Source organism: Onychostoma macrolepis, chromosome 08 (genome assembly GCF_012432095.1).
Source record: "Onychostoma macrolepis isolate SWU-2019 chromosome 08, ASM1243209v1, whole genome shotgun sequence".
Lineage (NCBI taxonomy): Eukaryota > Metazoa > Chordata > Actinopteri > Cypriniformes > Cyprinidae > Onychostoma > Onychostoma macrolepis.
This window is the reverse complement of record NC_081162.1, coordinates 12897315-12909944: the sequence shown is the minus strand read 5'-3', so window position 1 is coordinate 12909944 and position 12630 is coordinate 12897315. Positions and strand designations below refer to the sequence as shown.

The window sequence follows — 12630 nt, the reverse complement described above, 5'->3', positions numbered from 1 at the left end:
GAAAAAACCTGTAAAAAAAACTTAACCAGTGACTTCAAAGGAATATTTCTTTAAAAGGAAGGGTATTACTTACTAAAGCTGAAGGTTTATCTAGATTGACGTATGCAGCTTTGGCTTTACATTTGGAAAATAAAATGTGTAAAATGATAGATAATCTGTTATTTAACTTTGTTTGGAGGAATCGTACCCATTATATTAAGAAAACAGTTGTGATGAACACGTATGAAAATGAAGGACTACATTTTCTAGATTTCAATACTCTAAATTACACTTTTAAAGTTAATTGAATGAAACACTTCTTAAAATGTCCCTCGTCGATTTGGAATTATATCCCTAATTATGTTTTTTCACAGCTGGGTGGCCTAAATTTTCTTTCTCTATGCAATTATAATATTGAAAAATTACCTGTTAAACTCTCGGCATTCCACAAGCAAATGCTTCTTGCTTGGTCTCTTATTTATAAGCACAATTTCTCTCCACATTCTTTTTTTATATGGAACAATCATAATATACTCTATAAAAACAAGTCTTTATTTTTTCAGAACTGGTAAAATAATACAATAATTTTAGTACGTGATATTTTTTATGAAAGTGGTCTTCTTCTGTCATATTATGAGTTTTTACAGAAGTTTAACTTTCCTGTTTCACCCAAAGAATTTGCAGTTGTCTGATGCTGTTCCTTCAGAAATCATTACACTGTTTAAAGGTCTTGATAGAACTCTACCGTACCACCTCTTTGTGATCAGTTCCAAACAACAGTGGGTAAAAGCTTGTCTCGTACCACATTCAAGTAACAAACTGATTTGTGCTCTTTTTCAGAAGGACTTTGTATCCAAATATGTTATTGCCTATTGGAGTAATTTTACTAATATTGTAAACTGGAAAAAAGTTTGGCTTTTGCCACATAAATACCTTATTGTGAACAAAGTCAGAGAAGTATCTTTCAAATTAATCCATAGATCCTACCCAGTGAATAGTTACCTAAAAAAAAATCAAACCTGATATTGACACAATGTGTAACTTTTGTAATGTACAAGACGAAATGATTGTACATTTATTTTGGTACTGTAATTATAATAAAGTGTTTTGGAACACACTTTAGGAGCAAGTTTGTAATTGATTCTGTGTACTCTCAATTTTCTTTGTTTTGGAAAGATGTTTTGTTTGGTTTTGTGGATACAGATAAAAATATTGAGAAAGAGTTTTATCTTATAAATCTATTACTTCTCCTAGCCAAATACCATATCCACACATGTAAATTCTCCAATAATAAGCCGCATTTTAAGGTGTTTGTTAGAGAGTTGCAACAATATTTTGAAACGTTCTCAGTATCAGAAAATACTAAGGCAAGGAAAACACTAACTTGTTGTGCCTTTTTCAGAATTCCCCTGTAAAATTATTACTTTGTATTGTATTTATTTATTTGTTAATTTATTTATTCATTTGCTTACTTGATTTTATGTTATCTTTTTTTATTTTTTTATTTTTTTTATTCAGGTTATAATTGGATTTTCTTTCCCCTGGCTGTTCCCTATGTTCTTTGTTAATTTTATTGATGTTATGTTGTATTGTATTTACATTTGATATATCATTGTTTAATAAAAAATTAAAAAAATTAAAAAAATCAGGCTCAAGCTGAATAATTTTTATTATTATTTTTTTTTATTTGTGTAATGTTTTTTATGACAATCTCAACAACAACAACAAAAAAAATTCAGATTTATTCCAATGCTTGTTAGCTGTAAGACAAATGTAAAAAGTTACTTTTAGATAATGCTTACTGACTAATATCACCACTAGTATAACTGCGGTAGCCTAACTGTTACTGCTGCTGCCAACTATTTCTATGCCTAATCATATTCATTATAGCATTATAAATCTCTAAACAGTCATTTTTAAAAACTGTTATGATAGTCCCTCGCTATGAATCTCTTCATACCCTCTCCTTAACCTGATGGCAGAAAACCTCTTTCTCCTTTTCATAAACACTGTTCCTGCAATCACAAGAGCAACCAGAACCATTACACCAATGGCTATACCAGCTTTTTCTCCTCCAGACATCTGAGAAGAAGATGATGTGTCAAACATTGATGCCATTTGATTAATTTCACCAGGTTTTGCCAATCTCCACATTTTAGTTTCTCCAACTCTCACCCAAGAACGATCACCTTCTGTCATTACAGCTACAGTGTTTGTTGCAATCATGCTGACCATCGGTGGTCTTGTGAATGGTGGGAGGCGGATAGGCATTAACTGACCACCAGTGAAAACACCGGACTGGACACAGTACAATATCTGACAGCCATCACTAATGGCAGCAAGATGTTGGCTGAACTGAGGTGGACAACGATTTTGACCCTTTGCAAGAGGGTTGCCAGATTGACAGCTGAAGAAACCAGCAAAAGGCACAGAGAATCTTGTTCCAGCCTCATAATCATTGCTCATACAAACCATCATGCCATTAGACAAAAAGTGTTGGGCAAAGTAGTTTGGAGGACAGCTATTAGATTTGGTCAGTGGGTTTTGCATGCCTGGTCTAAATAGACCTCCAAAAAGATATCCAGAGTACTCAGGGGTTTTCTGAGTTGAGGAACACCAGTAAGTTTCAACTTTTGCACGACGAACACGGTAAGCATCACCACATGTTTGATCACAACAAGTACGCAACCATAAGAAACCACATTTGTGACAGTGGCTGTGGCATTCATAATGATTATAACCTCGTTCTACTGTCTCAGAGCATAACAGGGTGGTGGAGTACTGCTGAGGGCAAGAATAATCACCAGTAGCTGGGTTTTTCTGTGCTGTTTCATCACAGATAGCATTTCCATCTGATGTCAGTGGAGTGCATTGTTGGTAAATGCCTCCAAAGCTAAGATTGGTGACTGGACCCTCACAAGATGCATCATCTACATTTGCTTGAAAGTTGAAATTTTTGGAATCTGGACTTACACAACCTGGAATAGTGTTTACTTTATAATATTGCTCTGCAGCCTGACGAACTGATGAAGCCATTTTATTTACTGTTGGTACTGGGAGGTCTGGGAATGTTGTTGGATTCAGAAAATAGTGAATCGGCAGCCCGGAGCGGTCAATAGCCACCAGATTATTGAGCGTACTCTCTTGCCACTTCTGCAGAGTGATGCCTGGGTAGAATAAAGCTCCTCCATGGCTCTGCATTAGCGAATATATGATATTTCCCTGATAACCGCTGTTTTGAGAGGTTGTATGGGATGTACTGCCACCAATATCAAATTTAACCTTGTCAAAAAAGTTAAATCCTGCTGATGCAGTAACAGAAGACACGTCCGACTGACTGTTAGATACATAAGACATTTTTAAATAGTCCTCTTGCACCAAAGTGGCACCAGCATCAACACTTGTGATGACATGGGTTCCATAATCAAGTATGAGTTTCTCTGACAGATATGTTGCTTGACGAGTTTGATTGTTTTCAATAGCATCTGCGATTTCCTCTGCCTGTCGAGCAAAGCGGGAGTCCAGAGTGAAGTCAGGATATGCCTTTACTGTGTACAGATGGTTACGGACCTGAGAAACAATTTTTTGATAATATGAGAAAATTAACCAAACTTTTTTTTTTTTTTTAATGTCTGGTTATATTTTGGTATTAGAATTGTGTTTAGATTTTATGTTGCTATTCATAGCTTTCAGTCATGTGACAGGCTCGAAGACTTGGAGGGCAAAACATCCAACTGCAGCACAAGCGTGTCAATGTTTCCCAGCCGCAAATATTAAGATCACCTCTCAAAAGAATAAAACGAAGGTATTTCTGAACAAAATGGTTTTGGCCATTTGCAATCCATATTAAGAACCCACGGCAATATTTCAATCATACAGTGTGTAAGAATTACAGAACCTCAGACACTTTGAACTTCTGAGATGGACAACACCAACATGGTGTATTAACATACAGACATCTGTTTCCACATCCCACTGAGAGAAAATGCGGGAAAACGCCTCTCTCACATATGCATCAGTTCCTTTTCATCCCCTTCCTTCCCCTCACCCATCCTTCCCTTCACTCAGCTCACTCAGAATGGTCAATTGTAGAATATAATGTTCTACATGAATGCAAGTGATATTTACAGTCATGTTTGGTATCATTTGAATTGTCTTAGTGCATCTGGTACAATGGTCTCATTCTTACAAGTAAACTAAAATGTAATACAGATCTTAAGAGTTTAGAGATATTTTGCACACTGTAGGGCGGGTAAGTTCCCAGTGTCTTTCATGCAAATTACCTTCTGTCCCAAAAGGTGATAGCTCTACTTGATCAATGCAAATTCCAATTGTTAGTTCCTGTCTCCATCTTGGGGGACATTGGTTTTGGTCTGAAGTACTTTAGGAAATGTTGCAAAAGGATTGGGGCCTTCTGTAGCCAGAATGAGCCCATAGGATGAAGTGTGTTCGCGCACTTCATACAATGTATTTTTCTCAAGTCAGGTATGCATGTTACTCTTAGATTTATCTTTGAGAATTTGATATTTTGTGTAATACATAATACATATTTACCTGACTGAAAATAAATTGTTACATTTGATTTTATTCTGAAATTATTTTCTCAAGTAGATTAAGTGTATGTTACCCCAAATATGTGTCCAGGGTTAAGTACATACTAGATCTCAGGTTAGATGGAGCATGGGGCACATCAGGTGAGTTTCTAGATTTCTGACTAACTGCTTGACTTTAGTTAAGTAGTTATGCAGTTGCACCAACTATGGGGGGCTAGATAAAATACTATTAAAGTACTAGCATGGTTCAGGCATATTTCATAGTACTAGCCATAACCTCTGATTATTGTCTCAGTTTTATTAAAGTTGTTATATAGTTAAAACTAACTATAGGGGGCTAGATCAAACACTGTTGAAGTATTAGCATATTTCATAGTGCTAGTAATAATTAGAAACAGACGAACCAATTTGCATTTCAACCTAAATTCGAGGTCATAATAAAATGGAGTCAGATTAGAATTTAATCTAAATTTAATAACTTTGCATGCTGAAAAGACGATAAAAACTTTGGACCGCCATATTTGAAATAGCAGCTAAACACGAACACATTGGATTCGCCGTGTTTGGATGCCGATGTAGGTTCGCAAAGCCATGAACATCAATAGCAACGCAGCGTCCGCCATTGTTGATAGTTCGTTTAGGTTTGTTCGGGATGGATCGGCACTGCGTGGGCCGATCGGGGTACTGCAGGAGCGACTGGAAAGCAGACGGCTCTTTATGCTTTTGGATCGCTCTCGCGGTGCTTTAGTGTGTTTTGTGCCGATCAATCTGTCTGTGTGGCACCGATGCACCTCGAACAAGTCTGTTGTGTTTGGCGCTGCCGCACTAGTGAAACGAAACATGAAGCGTATTCAGTGACGTAAGACCTGGCTCTGTGGTGGATCTCTAGCCTGTGGAAAAGCAACCGGTTCTTAAAGGGCTCGCCAGTCGAACCAACTAGCACTGGCTCTGAACTAGCACCTGGTTCCTGCTGGTGGAAAGGGGGTACATGTGCGATGTGCGCTCTCTGATAGCTTTATGAACAGATTTCAGTATGATCGCATGTCTGGCAAGTGTTTTATAATGGACACTCACTGAAGAAGCATGTTTTTATAGGAGTTTGCTAAGTACAGTGGTGTATTGGCATCAACATTCACTCTGACAGAGGAACTGTTCACTGGTCGAGCTGCCTTCAGATCACCACACTCAACAAATTCATAATGTCTTTATTTCCTTTTTTTAATTTGTGTTTTGCACTGTTTAATAATTCTGAATACAGATCCGTGTATATTTATATAACATTAAGGCGACTGGGATAGCGGTCTGTTGCCGTCTCCTTGTGATCCTGCTTGGTACTGCAGCTTGACTTGTAGTTATTTATATATGTATAGAAAATGGTTTAATCAAATGTAACATTTATTTATTTTTCTCACATATTTTGCTGTTGCACTGTATACATCAATTTTAAATTATTATTAAAATTAAAAACAAAATGTTTTCATTTTTCTTGAAAAAAGCTTGCATAAAATATAGTTTTGTGAGCATCATCCTCAATCTTGAATTTGGTAAAACAATTTTCTTTATTTAAAATATTTCATGTCTTAATCCTTTTCTTTTTGTTATACTGGGATAAAACATATCGGGATGTATGCTAAAAGTTTTGGATGTGGTGGTGCCCCACCTAGAATATTTGCCACCAGCCGCCACAGCAGGATATTATGTAATGCTTAACAAATAATAATACATTCAAAATAATTACAACAAAAAAAAAAATCTACTGCATTTTCCACAATATTGCCAAACATTCAGCTCTTAGGTTTGTATTATTTAGCCAAGAGATCTATATGCGGTTTGCATTTTTTTTTTTTTTTTTGTCCAAACTGTTATTGTAGCATGTACATTATCTATAAAGGCCTATGGTTCTCTTAATTGAAAGATACTGTTAATCCATAATTCACATAAACAAATGGAAGAAACACACTGTGACTTTGAACACAATCCGCTTGTTAAGTGGTGACGTAAGAAGCGCTGTTTCCGGGTCCAAGCCTCAACTCGCTTTACTTGAGAATACTACCTCAGCAAGCCGTTTATGAGCACTGTTTATTCATATTAAATATTTAAGCTAAACGTTTTCAAACTTACGGTGCATACTGCAGTCTCCATGCTCACAGCGTCCCAAACACAAATAATTTTTATAGCCCTATTTATTTATTTATATTTTCATTGTCTTGCTATCTGGGATTTCGGTATGGAGTTGAAGGTTAGGATTATAATTTTTTTTGGTAGTATTATATCACATTGTGAGTTTATATTAGCACTTTTTGTTGTTTTCTCGTGGTGTCTGGTAGAGCGTTTGGACGCGGAAGCGGTGGCGCGTGATGTTAGATTTAACAAGCGGATTGTGTATTTCTTCCCAGGCAGATGCTGTCACACCCAAGAACCTTATCACCTGTGGAAAATAGCTCAGTTACACACATTGTGTGTATCGGTCTCATGAAAATGTGTATAAATAGTACGCCAAATAAAAACGAAAAATGGACTTTGGCGTGCATATGATACGAAATTTGTTGACGTGCATATGATACGCAGTTTTCGCGTATAATACGCATCTACCCCACAACCCTAATCCTACCCATCGCGTAGCATATACACGCCAAAGTCCATTTTTGCTTATCAATATCACGAGTTTTTGTTTTTATTTGGCGTACTATTTATACGCATTTTCATGAGATCGGGTTATTCTGTTTCAGCAAGTCTTACACACAAGTATGTTTATATTTTTATTGTAGTTTTTGCCTTGGTTTTTTTTATTTATTTTTTTATTTGATGTAAAAGCTTAATGGAGGCTATAAAATATTGAAGATGATGTAGATAGCATTATAAATAGCCTTGCTATTTGCCTCCTGTACATGTAGAGTGGGCTGGCAGTGGGCATGAACTTTCTTCACCATGAAGATTTCAGGTTTACATTTCTATAAATTAAAAAAAAAAGAGAGAGAAAATGTTTTTTATTTATTTATTATTATTTTTTTAATGCTGTAACCTTGTTCTGCCACTTTTCATCAATTTTGTGAAACAATATTTTTAAAAGTACGAATATTTAATGTAAAAATGGCATGCACAATAATTATGATACTTTTTAAATGCTGTTTAAGTAATAAAAACAACGGTCTTACAGATAGTTCTTCTGAAGATTGTCCTGGTCTTCTTGGCTTAAGGTGCAATCACAATACACTTTTTAACTTCTATTCTCACACACGCTTATATATGGAAGACAAGAAACACAAACGCGTGCAAGCACCAAAGTTCATATTTGATGACCTTACAAGTCTATACAGCATATAACAAATAAAGGATGAAATGTCACCTCTTGACTCAAAAAGAATATAACTTCAAGGCTGCATGGTTTGCAGTGTTGTAGGAAAGTGAAATAGGTATTATATTTTTTATGTGTTATTATTTGTAATCTATTAATTATAACAAACAGAATCCCTAGTGTCATGGTGCACACACAGTGGGGAGGAACAAGGAACACGAGACGAGGAGGAAACTCAAATGCTGAGTCCAAAATGCTTTGTGTACTTACAGTAACACTTCCTCACTAATTTCCACACCCTGACTTCCTTTTATATACCTTTTGATTATATTTTTTATTTATATACTTTTGTTATGTTTTATATTATTTTGTAATAATGATGGTTATGAAATGTTATGCTTTATTATACTTTACCCATGTTTTATTATTATTATTATTATTATTCCTTTTCTCTCAACCCTTCCTATTGTGTGAGTGCTTCTAAGAGAAGTTTGTTTGACTAGCTTTCAGTTCTGATCAATTAAAATACAAGATATGGAAAAGCTGCTAGTAACACTCTGCAGGTTCTTAACTATGCAAGACTTTTGTAAGAAAATGGGCCAAACATAATGAGAGGTTTAAAAAGAAAAAAAAAAAAACATGTCATTAACATCTGATTTTATTTTAGTCTTATTTTAATTATAAAACAAAAAACACACTGTGGGGGGAAAAAAACATAGGAAATTCCCTATAGGCTCAAAAATAAATTCCTTTCCGGGTTGCACCAAAGAATGAATACATTTTGCTGGTTAATGTTAAATTTATTTTACTGCTGTTTTACTGCTTGTTGCTTTTTTTATACTGTTATGTTTGCATTTACATTTTCCTCTGTTAGTTATTAGTATTGTATTCTATAGATAAGCAGATGAGAGATACTGAATCTTATTGCAGGTCAAAAGTATGATTTAAGTAATTTTTAACTTGGTTGGGAATTTACATTTATGGCAAACACTTTTGGTAACGTTTTATATTAGGGATCACTATTCACTATTAACTACTTGATTATTAGCATACTAGCACATTAGCTGTTTATTTGGAGTTAAAAAAGCACCAGTGCCTTATTCTGCATGACCATATTCTATTCATATTATAGAATGTTTATTAATACACATTTGAGTGATTGAATGTAAAGTAGAGGGAAAATTAAATAAATACATACATACATACAATAAATAATAGTGCATACACACACACATATACATACATAAAATTGGCTCTAAACATTAATTTACAAAGTTATTCAATCCGCAAAAGTCAAGTTTTGTGCAGAATCAAGTGGGATACACAGATTCACAACACAACTATAGGATGAAAAGTTGAATAAAGTTTTGAAGCATCTAGAGCATCGCGAGTGGCATCTACTTGGGGGCACCAATCAGATTGAAGTGCTGGTCAATGACGGCACAGGGACATGGGGACCAGGTGTGCGGCATGGGCCAATTGGACGTGCCTAGTGAAAGTTAAAGTAAAAAAGAAGAGAGACTTGGGGAAAGAATAAAAGAGACATTAACACAACTCAAGGATGTAACACCATTGATCATCAAGCTTCAGTCTCTGCACAAAAAACATCACAATCTTTGCCAAAATGACTTGATACTTCAAAGAATCCATGATGTCCTTCATAGAGCCAAGACTTCCACTTCCTGCAACAGCAAGACAGGTCCACCTCCAAGTTTGACCACGGAGATGGTGTCCTTCACTCTTAAAATAAAGATGCTTAAAAGGTTCTTCACAGCGTTGCCATAGAAGAACCATTTTTGGATCCACAAAGAATCTTTCAGTCAAAGGTTCTTTAAAGAACCATCTCTTTCTTAACTTTTTATAATCTGGAGAACCTTCTTTCGCTACAAAGAACCTTTTGTGAAACAGAAAGGTTCTTCTGATGTTAAAGGTTCTTAATGGAACCAATTAGACAAAAAGGTTCTTCTATGGCATCGTGAAGCACCTTTTTTTTTTTTTTTATGAGTGTTCTGCTCATAGGTTTTGCCTTTTTTGCACCAAACTTACCACTGATCCGCGAGTCCAAAAAGGTCACATCACTCCATAAAACATTCTTCCAGAACTTCATGAACTTATATCCAAATTCATTTAAGCATTATCAGATGGCTTTTTATGTTCTTCTTGAGTGGCATTCTGCAAGATGTCCTAACATGAAAGCCATTCTTGTCTAGTTTTCTTCTTATACTCTGCACTGAAATATCATCTTGCAAGTCAGATCAAATATGTTATTCCCCTTGATGGAATTGTGCTTTTTCTTTTTCTGGTACAACACAGATCAGTTTACCCTGTTGTATGCAAATTTCAAATTTTCTCTAATATTTGCTTGAACTTAAAATATACTATAGTATAAAATAATTGCTTTCTTTGATAATCATTTCTTTCTTTCTTTTTTTTTAAGGAAGAAGTGACATAAATACACACAAGCTTTATCAAAGACCATAGAATCCCTTAAAGGGACTTTGGCTTTATACAGGTTATTCCACTAGATGGTGATATTTGAACACCAGCTCCAGTGCTCTAACCCTAATGTCTAAACAAGGACGACTAAAGCACTTAGCAGTCTTCTGCTTTTCAGATAACACCATCTAGTGGAATAACCTGTATAAAGCTCGTGCATAATTACACAGTCACTTTTCACTACAAAATTGGGCTATTTTTAACATTTATCCGTTAGATATTAAACAGACTGGGCATCCAGGCTTAATACCTGGTATTATTTGCCCTTTTACATTTCTTTCTTATGTTAAAAATAAATAGGCTATTAATTGTTTATTAGCTTTATATGGGATTTAGGCTAATATGAATTTTGGTCTGTTGTAAACAAACCCTTGGTTTTACAGACAAGGCTTAAACTAGTCCCAGACTAAAATGCATGTTTGAGCTGTCTCAACCGAAAATATCTTGCTCTGACATATTTTAAAATATGTCAGTGTCACTGTTCTGTGTCAAGATGCACACCTTAATGTTTTCTTTTAAGTAATTTTTGTAAAAATTGCTTAATTTAACTAAGGCCTTGTCCTGGCTTAAGCTAAGCCCCGTTTGTGAAAACGGGCCACTTTGTGTTTAAACGTAGCCTAATACATTTCATTTATTGAGTAAAAATAATAGTGTAAAATAAAATACTATTACTGCTAATAAAATAACCAAGTTGAATGCAACAAGAGACAAAAAAGGGTTTTGTTAATTAGAATTATTTTATTTTTACAAAGCATTAAAGGGATGCAAGAATCCTTAAAGTATAAACAGTTATTATCCTGTCAATTACTTTTTGGCAGTTTTTGCTTTGCTTGATTTGGAAGCTCTTCGTTTGGCTCTCTTGGGTTTTGTGGTCTTCTTGACCGCAGCTGTCTCGCTGGCTTTTTCAGGACTTCTCAAACTTCTCCTTCTCTTCTTGGGTGATTTCTTTGCCCCAGCAGGTTTCTTAGCCGTCTTTCTCTTTGCCCTCTTCGCCTTTGGCTTCTTAGGCTTTGTAGCAGCTTTCGAGCCGATCTTAAATGATCCAGATGCTCCAGTGCCTTTGGTCTGAATCAGGCGACCGCTGGCCACCAGTCGCTTTATTGCCAGTTTGATGCGCGAGTTGTTTCTTACAACATCATATCCACTGGCAGCCAGAGCTTTCTTCAGAGCGACCAGAGAGACACCTCCGCGCTCCTTTGAAGATGACAAGACCTTGAGGATCAGATCGGACACGCTGGCTCCTGACTTCTTGGCCTTGGACCTTCGTCTTGGCGTTTTAGTAGCAGAAGATGGGGCTGATGGAGCGGCTGTGGACATGACTGACAGCTTATTTGAGCTGGAAAGTCAGCTGGAAGGAGATGTCTGATGAGACTGAGTTGGAGGGCGGGCGCGTGCAATTAAAATAGTCACCATGAGAACCGTGTAGACTCTACTAATCATGATTTCAGCGCCTTTTTATGAGCCGCAATTATTTGTGTTTTCCGACCAATAGAAACAGTATGTTTTCTGGTTTTTAAATTACTATAACGACCCGGATTGTCAGCCAGAAATTATTAAAAAGTGCCACAATAACATTTAATTTGTACGCAGCATTCTATTAATACAGTTAAAACTTGTTTTCTATTTGCAAATGTGAAGAATCGATGTGCCATGCTGTTTTAAGACTGAACAGTTTCTAGACTTTTTACAGTTGTATGCCTTTAAAAAGATTATTTGCTTATTATGTGCAATTGTTCCGTGAGATTGGACCATATTTAATATTATCATGAATTTAAAAAATAGAATATTTTGCAGAGTTTTTCAACAAATAATGCAGTTTTAGCCGACTAAAACACATTTTCTTTTTTCTCACTTTTAGCAAATTATGGCCCTACAAAAACACTAACACGATGAATAAATGTAATTAGAACTCCAATGACAACGATAAATTATATTTTAATATATTATTTTTTATTTTATTTAGGTGCTAACACTTTCAGATATATTAGGTGTGATTGTCTGAGATCTGAGGCTATCAGATGTCACTTATTACATCCATTGTGTTTATATGGCTGACATAACTTCAAATGTTAAAATCATATTAGTTTAATTCATAAAAGCATTTTACTTCTTAGTTCTTACAGTTTGATCTTCTGGAGTTATTACACCAGAAGGGTGTCTCCCAGACCGCTAAAACCTTATCTCTGATGCCATGTCAGTTGGATGATAAATGACCTAAAAGGACCCTTTTGGTTGTTTTGCACGTTCAGAGATATCTGAGGGTTACATAAGCGTAAATGATTTTACTACTTTTAAATCAAACATGCT

General features: G+C 35.5%; 2 protein-coding genes across 2 annotated transcripts; both read right to left on the bottom strand.

The window, feature by feature from the left end:
• Positions 1–1905: 1905 nt before the first annotated feature.
• LOC131546096 (macrophage-expressed gene 1 protein-like) lies at positions 1906–5522 on the bottom strand. The gene is made up of 2 exons (XM_058785419.1): positions 5493–5522; positions 1906–3549 (listed from the first exon to the last, which is right to left on the bottom strand). The coding sequence occupies exons 1-2, from the start codon at positions 5520–5522 to the stop codon at positions 1906–1908; spliced, it is 1674 nt and encodes a 557-aa protein (XP_058641402.1).
• A 5519-nt stretch (positions 5523–11041) lies between these two features.
• LOC131546151 (histone H1.4-like) lies at positions 11042–11712 on the bottom strand. Its single transcript, XM_058785508.1, has one exon. It carries the CDS (start codon positions 11638–11640, stop codon positions 11128–11130), a length of 513 nt encoding a protein of 170 aa, XP_058641491.1. The 5' UTR covers positions 11641–11712; the 3' UTR covers positions 11042–11127.
• Positions 11713–12630: the final 918 nt, after the last annotated feature.

Excerpts from the sequence above, each read along its gene's own strand:
- LOC131546151 (XM_058785508.1), bottom strand. The coding sequence starts at position 11,640 with ATGTCCACAGCCGCTCCATCAGCCCCATCTTCTGCTACTAAAACGCCA.
- LOC131546096 (XM_058785419.1), bottom strand. The coding sequence starts at position 5,522 with ATGTACCCCCTTTCCACCAGCAGGAACCAG. Across the intron at positions 3,550-5,492 it reads TTTCCACCAGCAGGAACCAG|GTCCGTAACCATCTGTACAC; the intron begins GTGCTAGTTCAG and ends ATTGTTTCTCAG.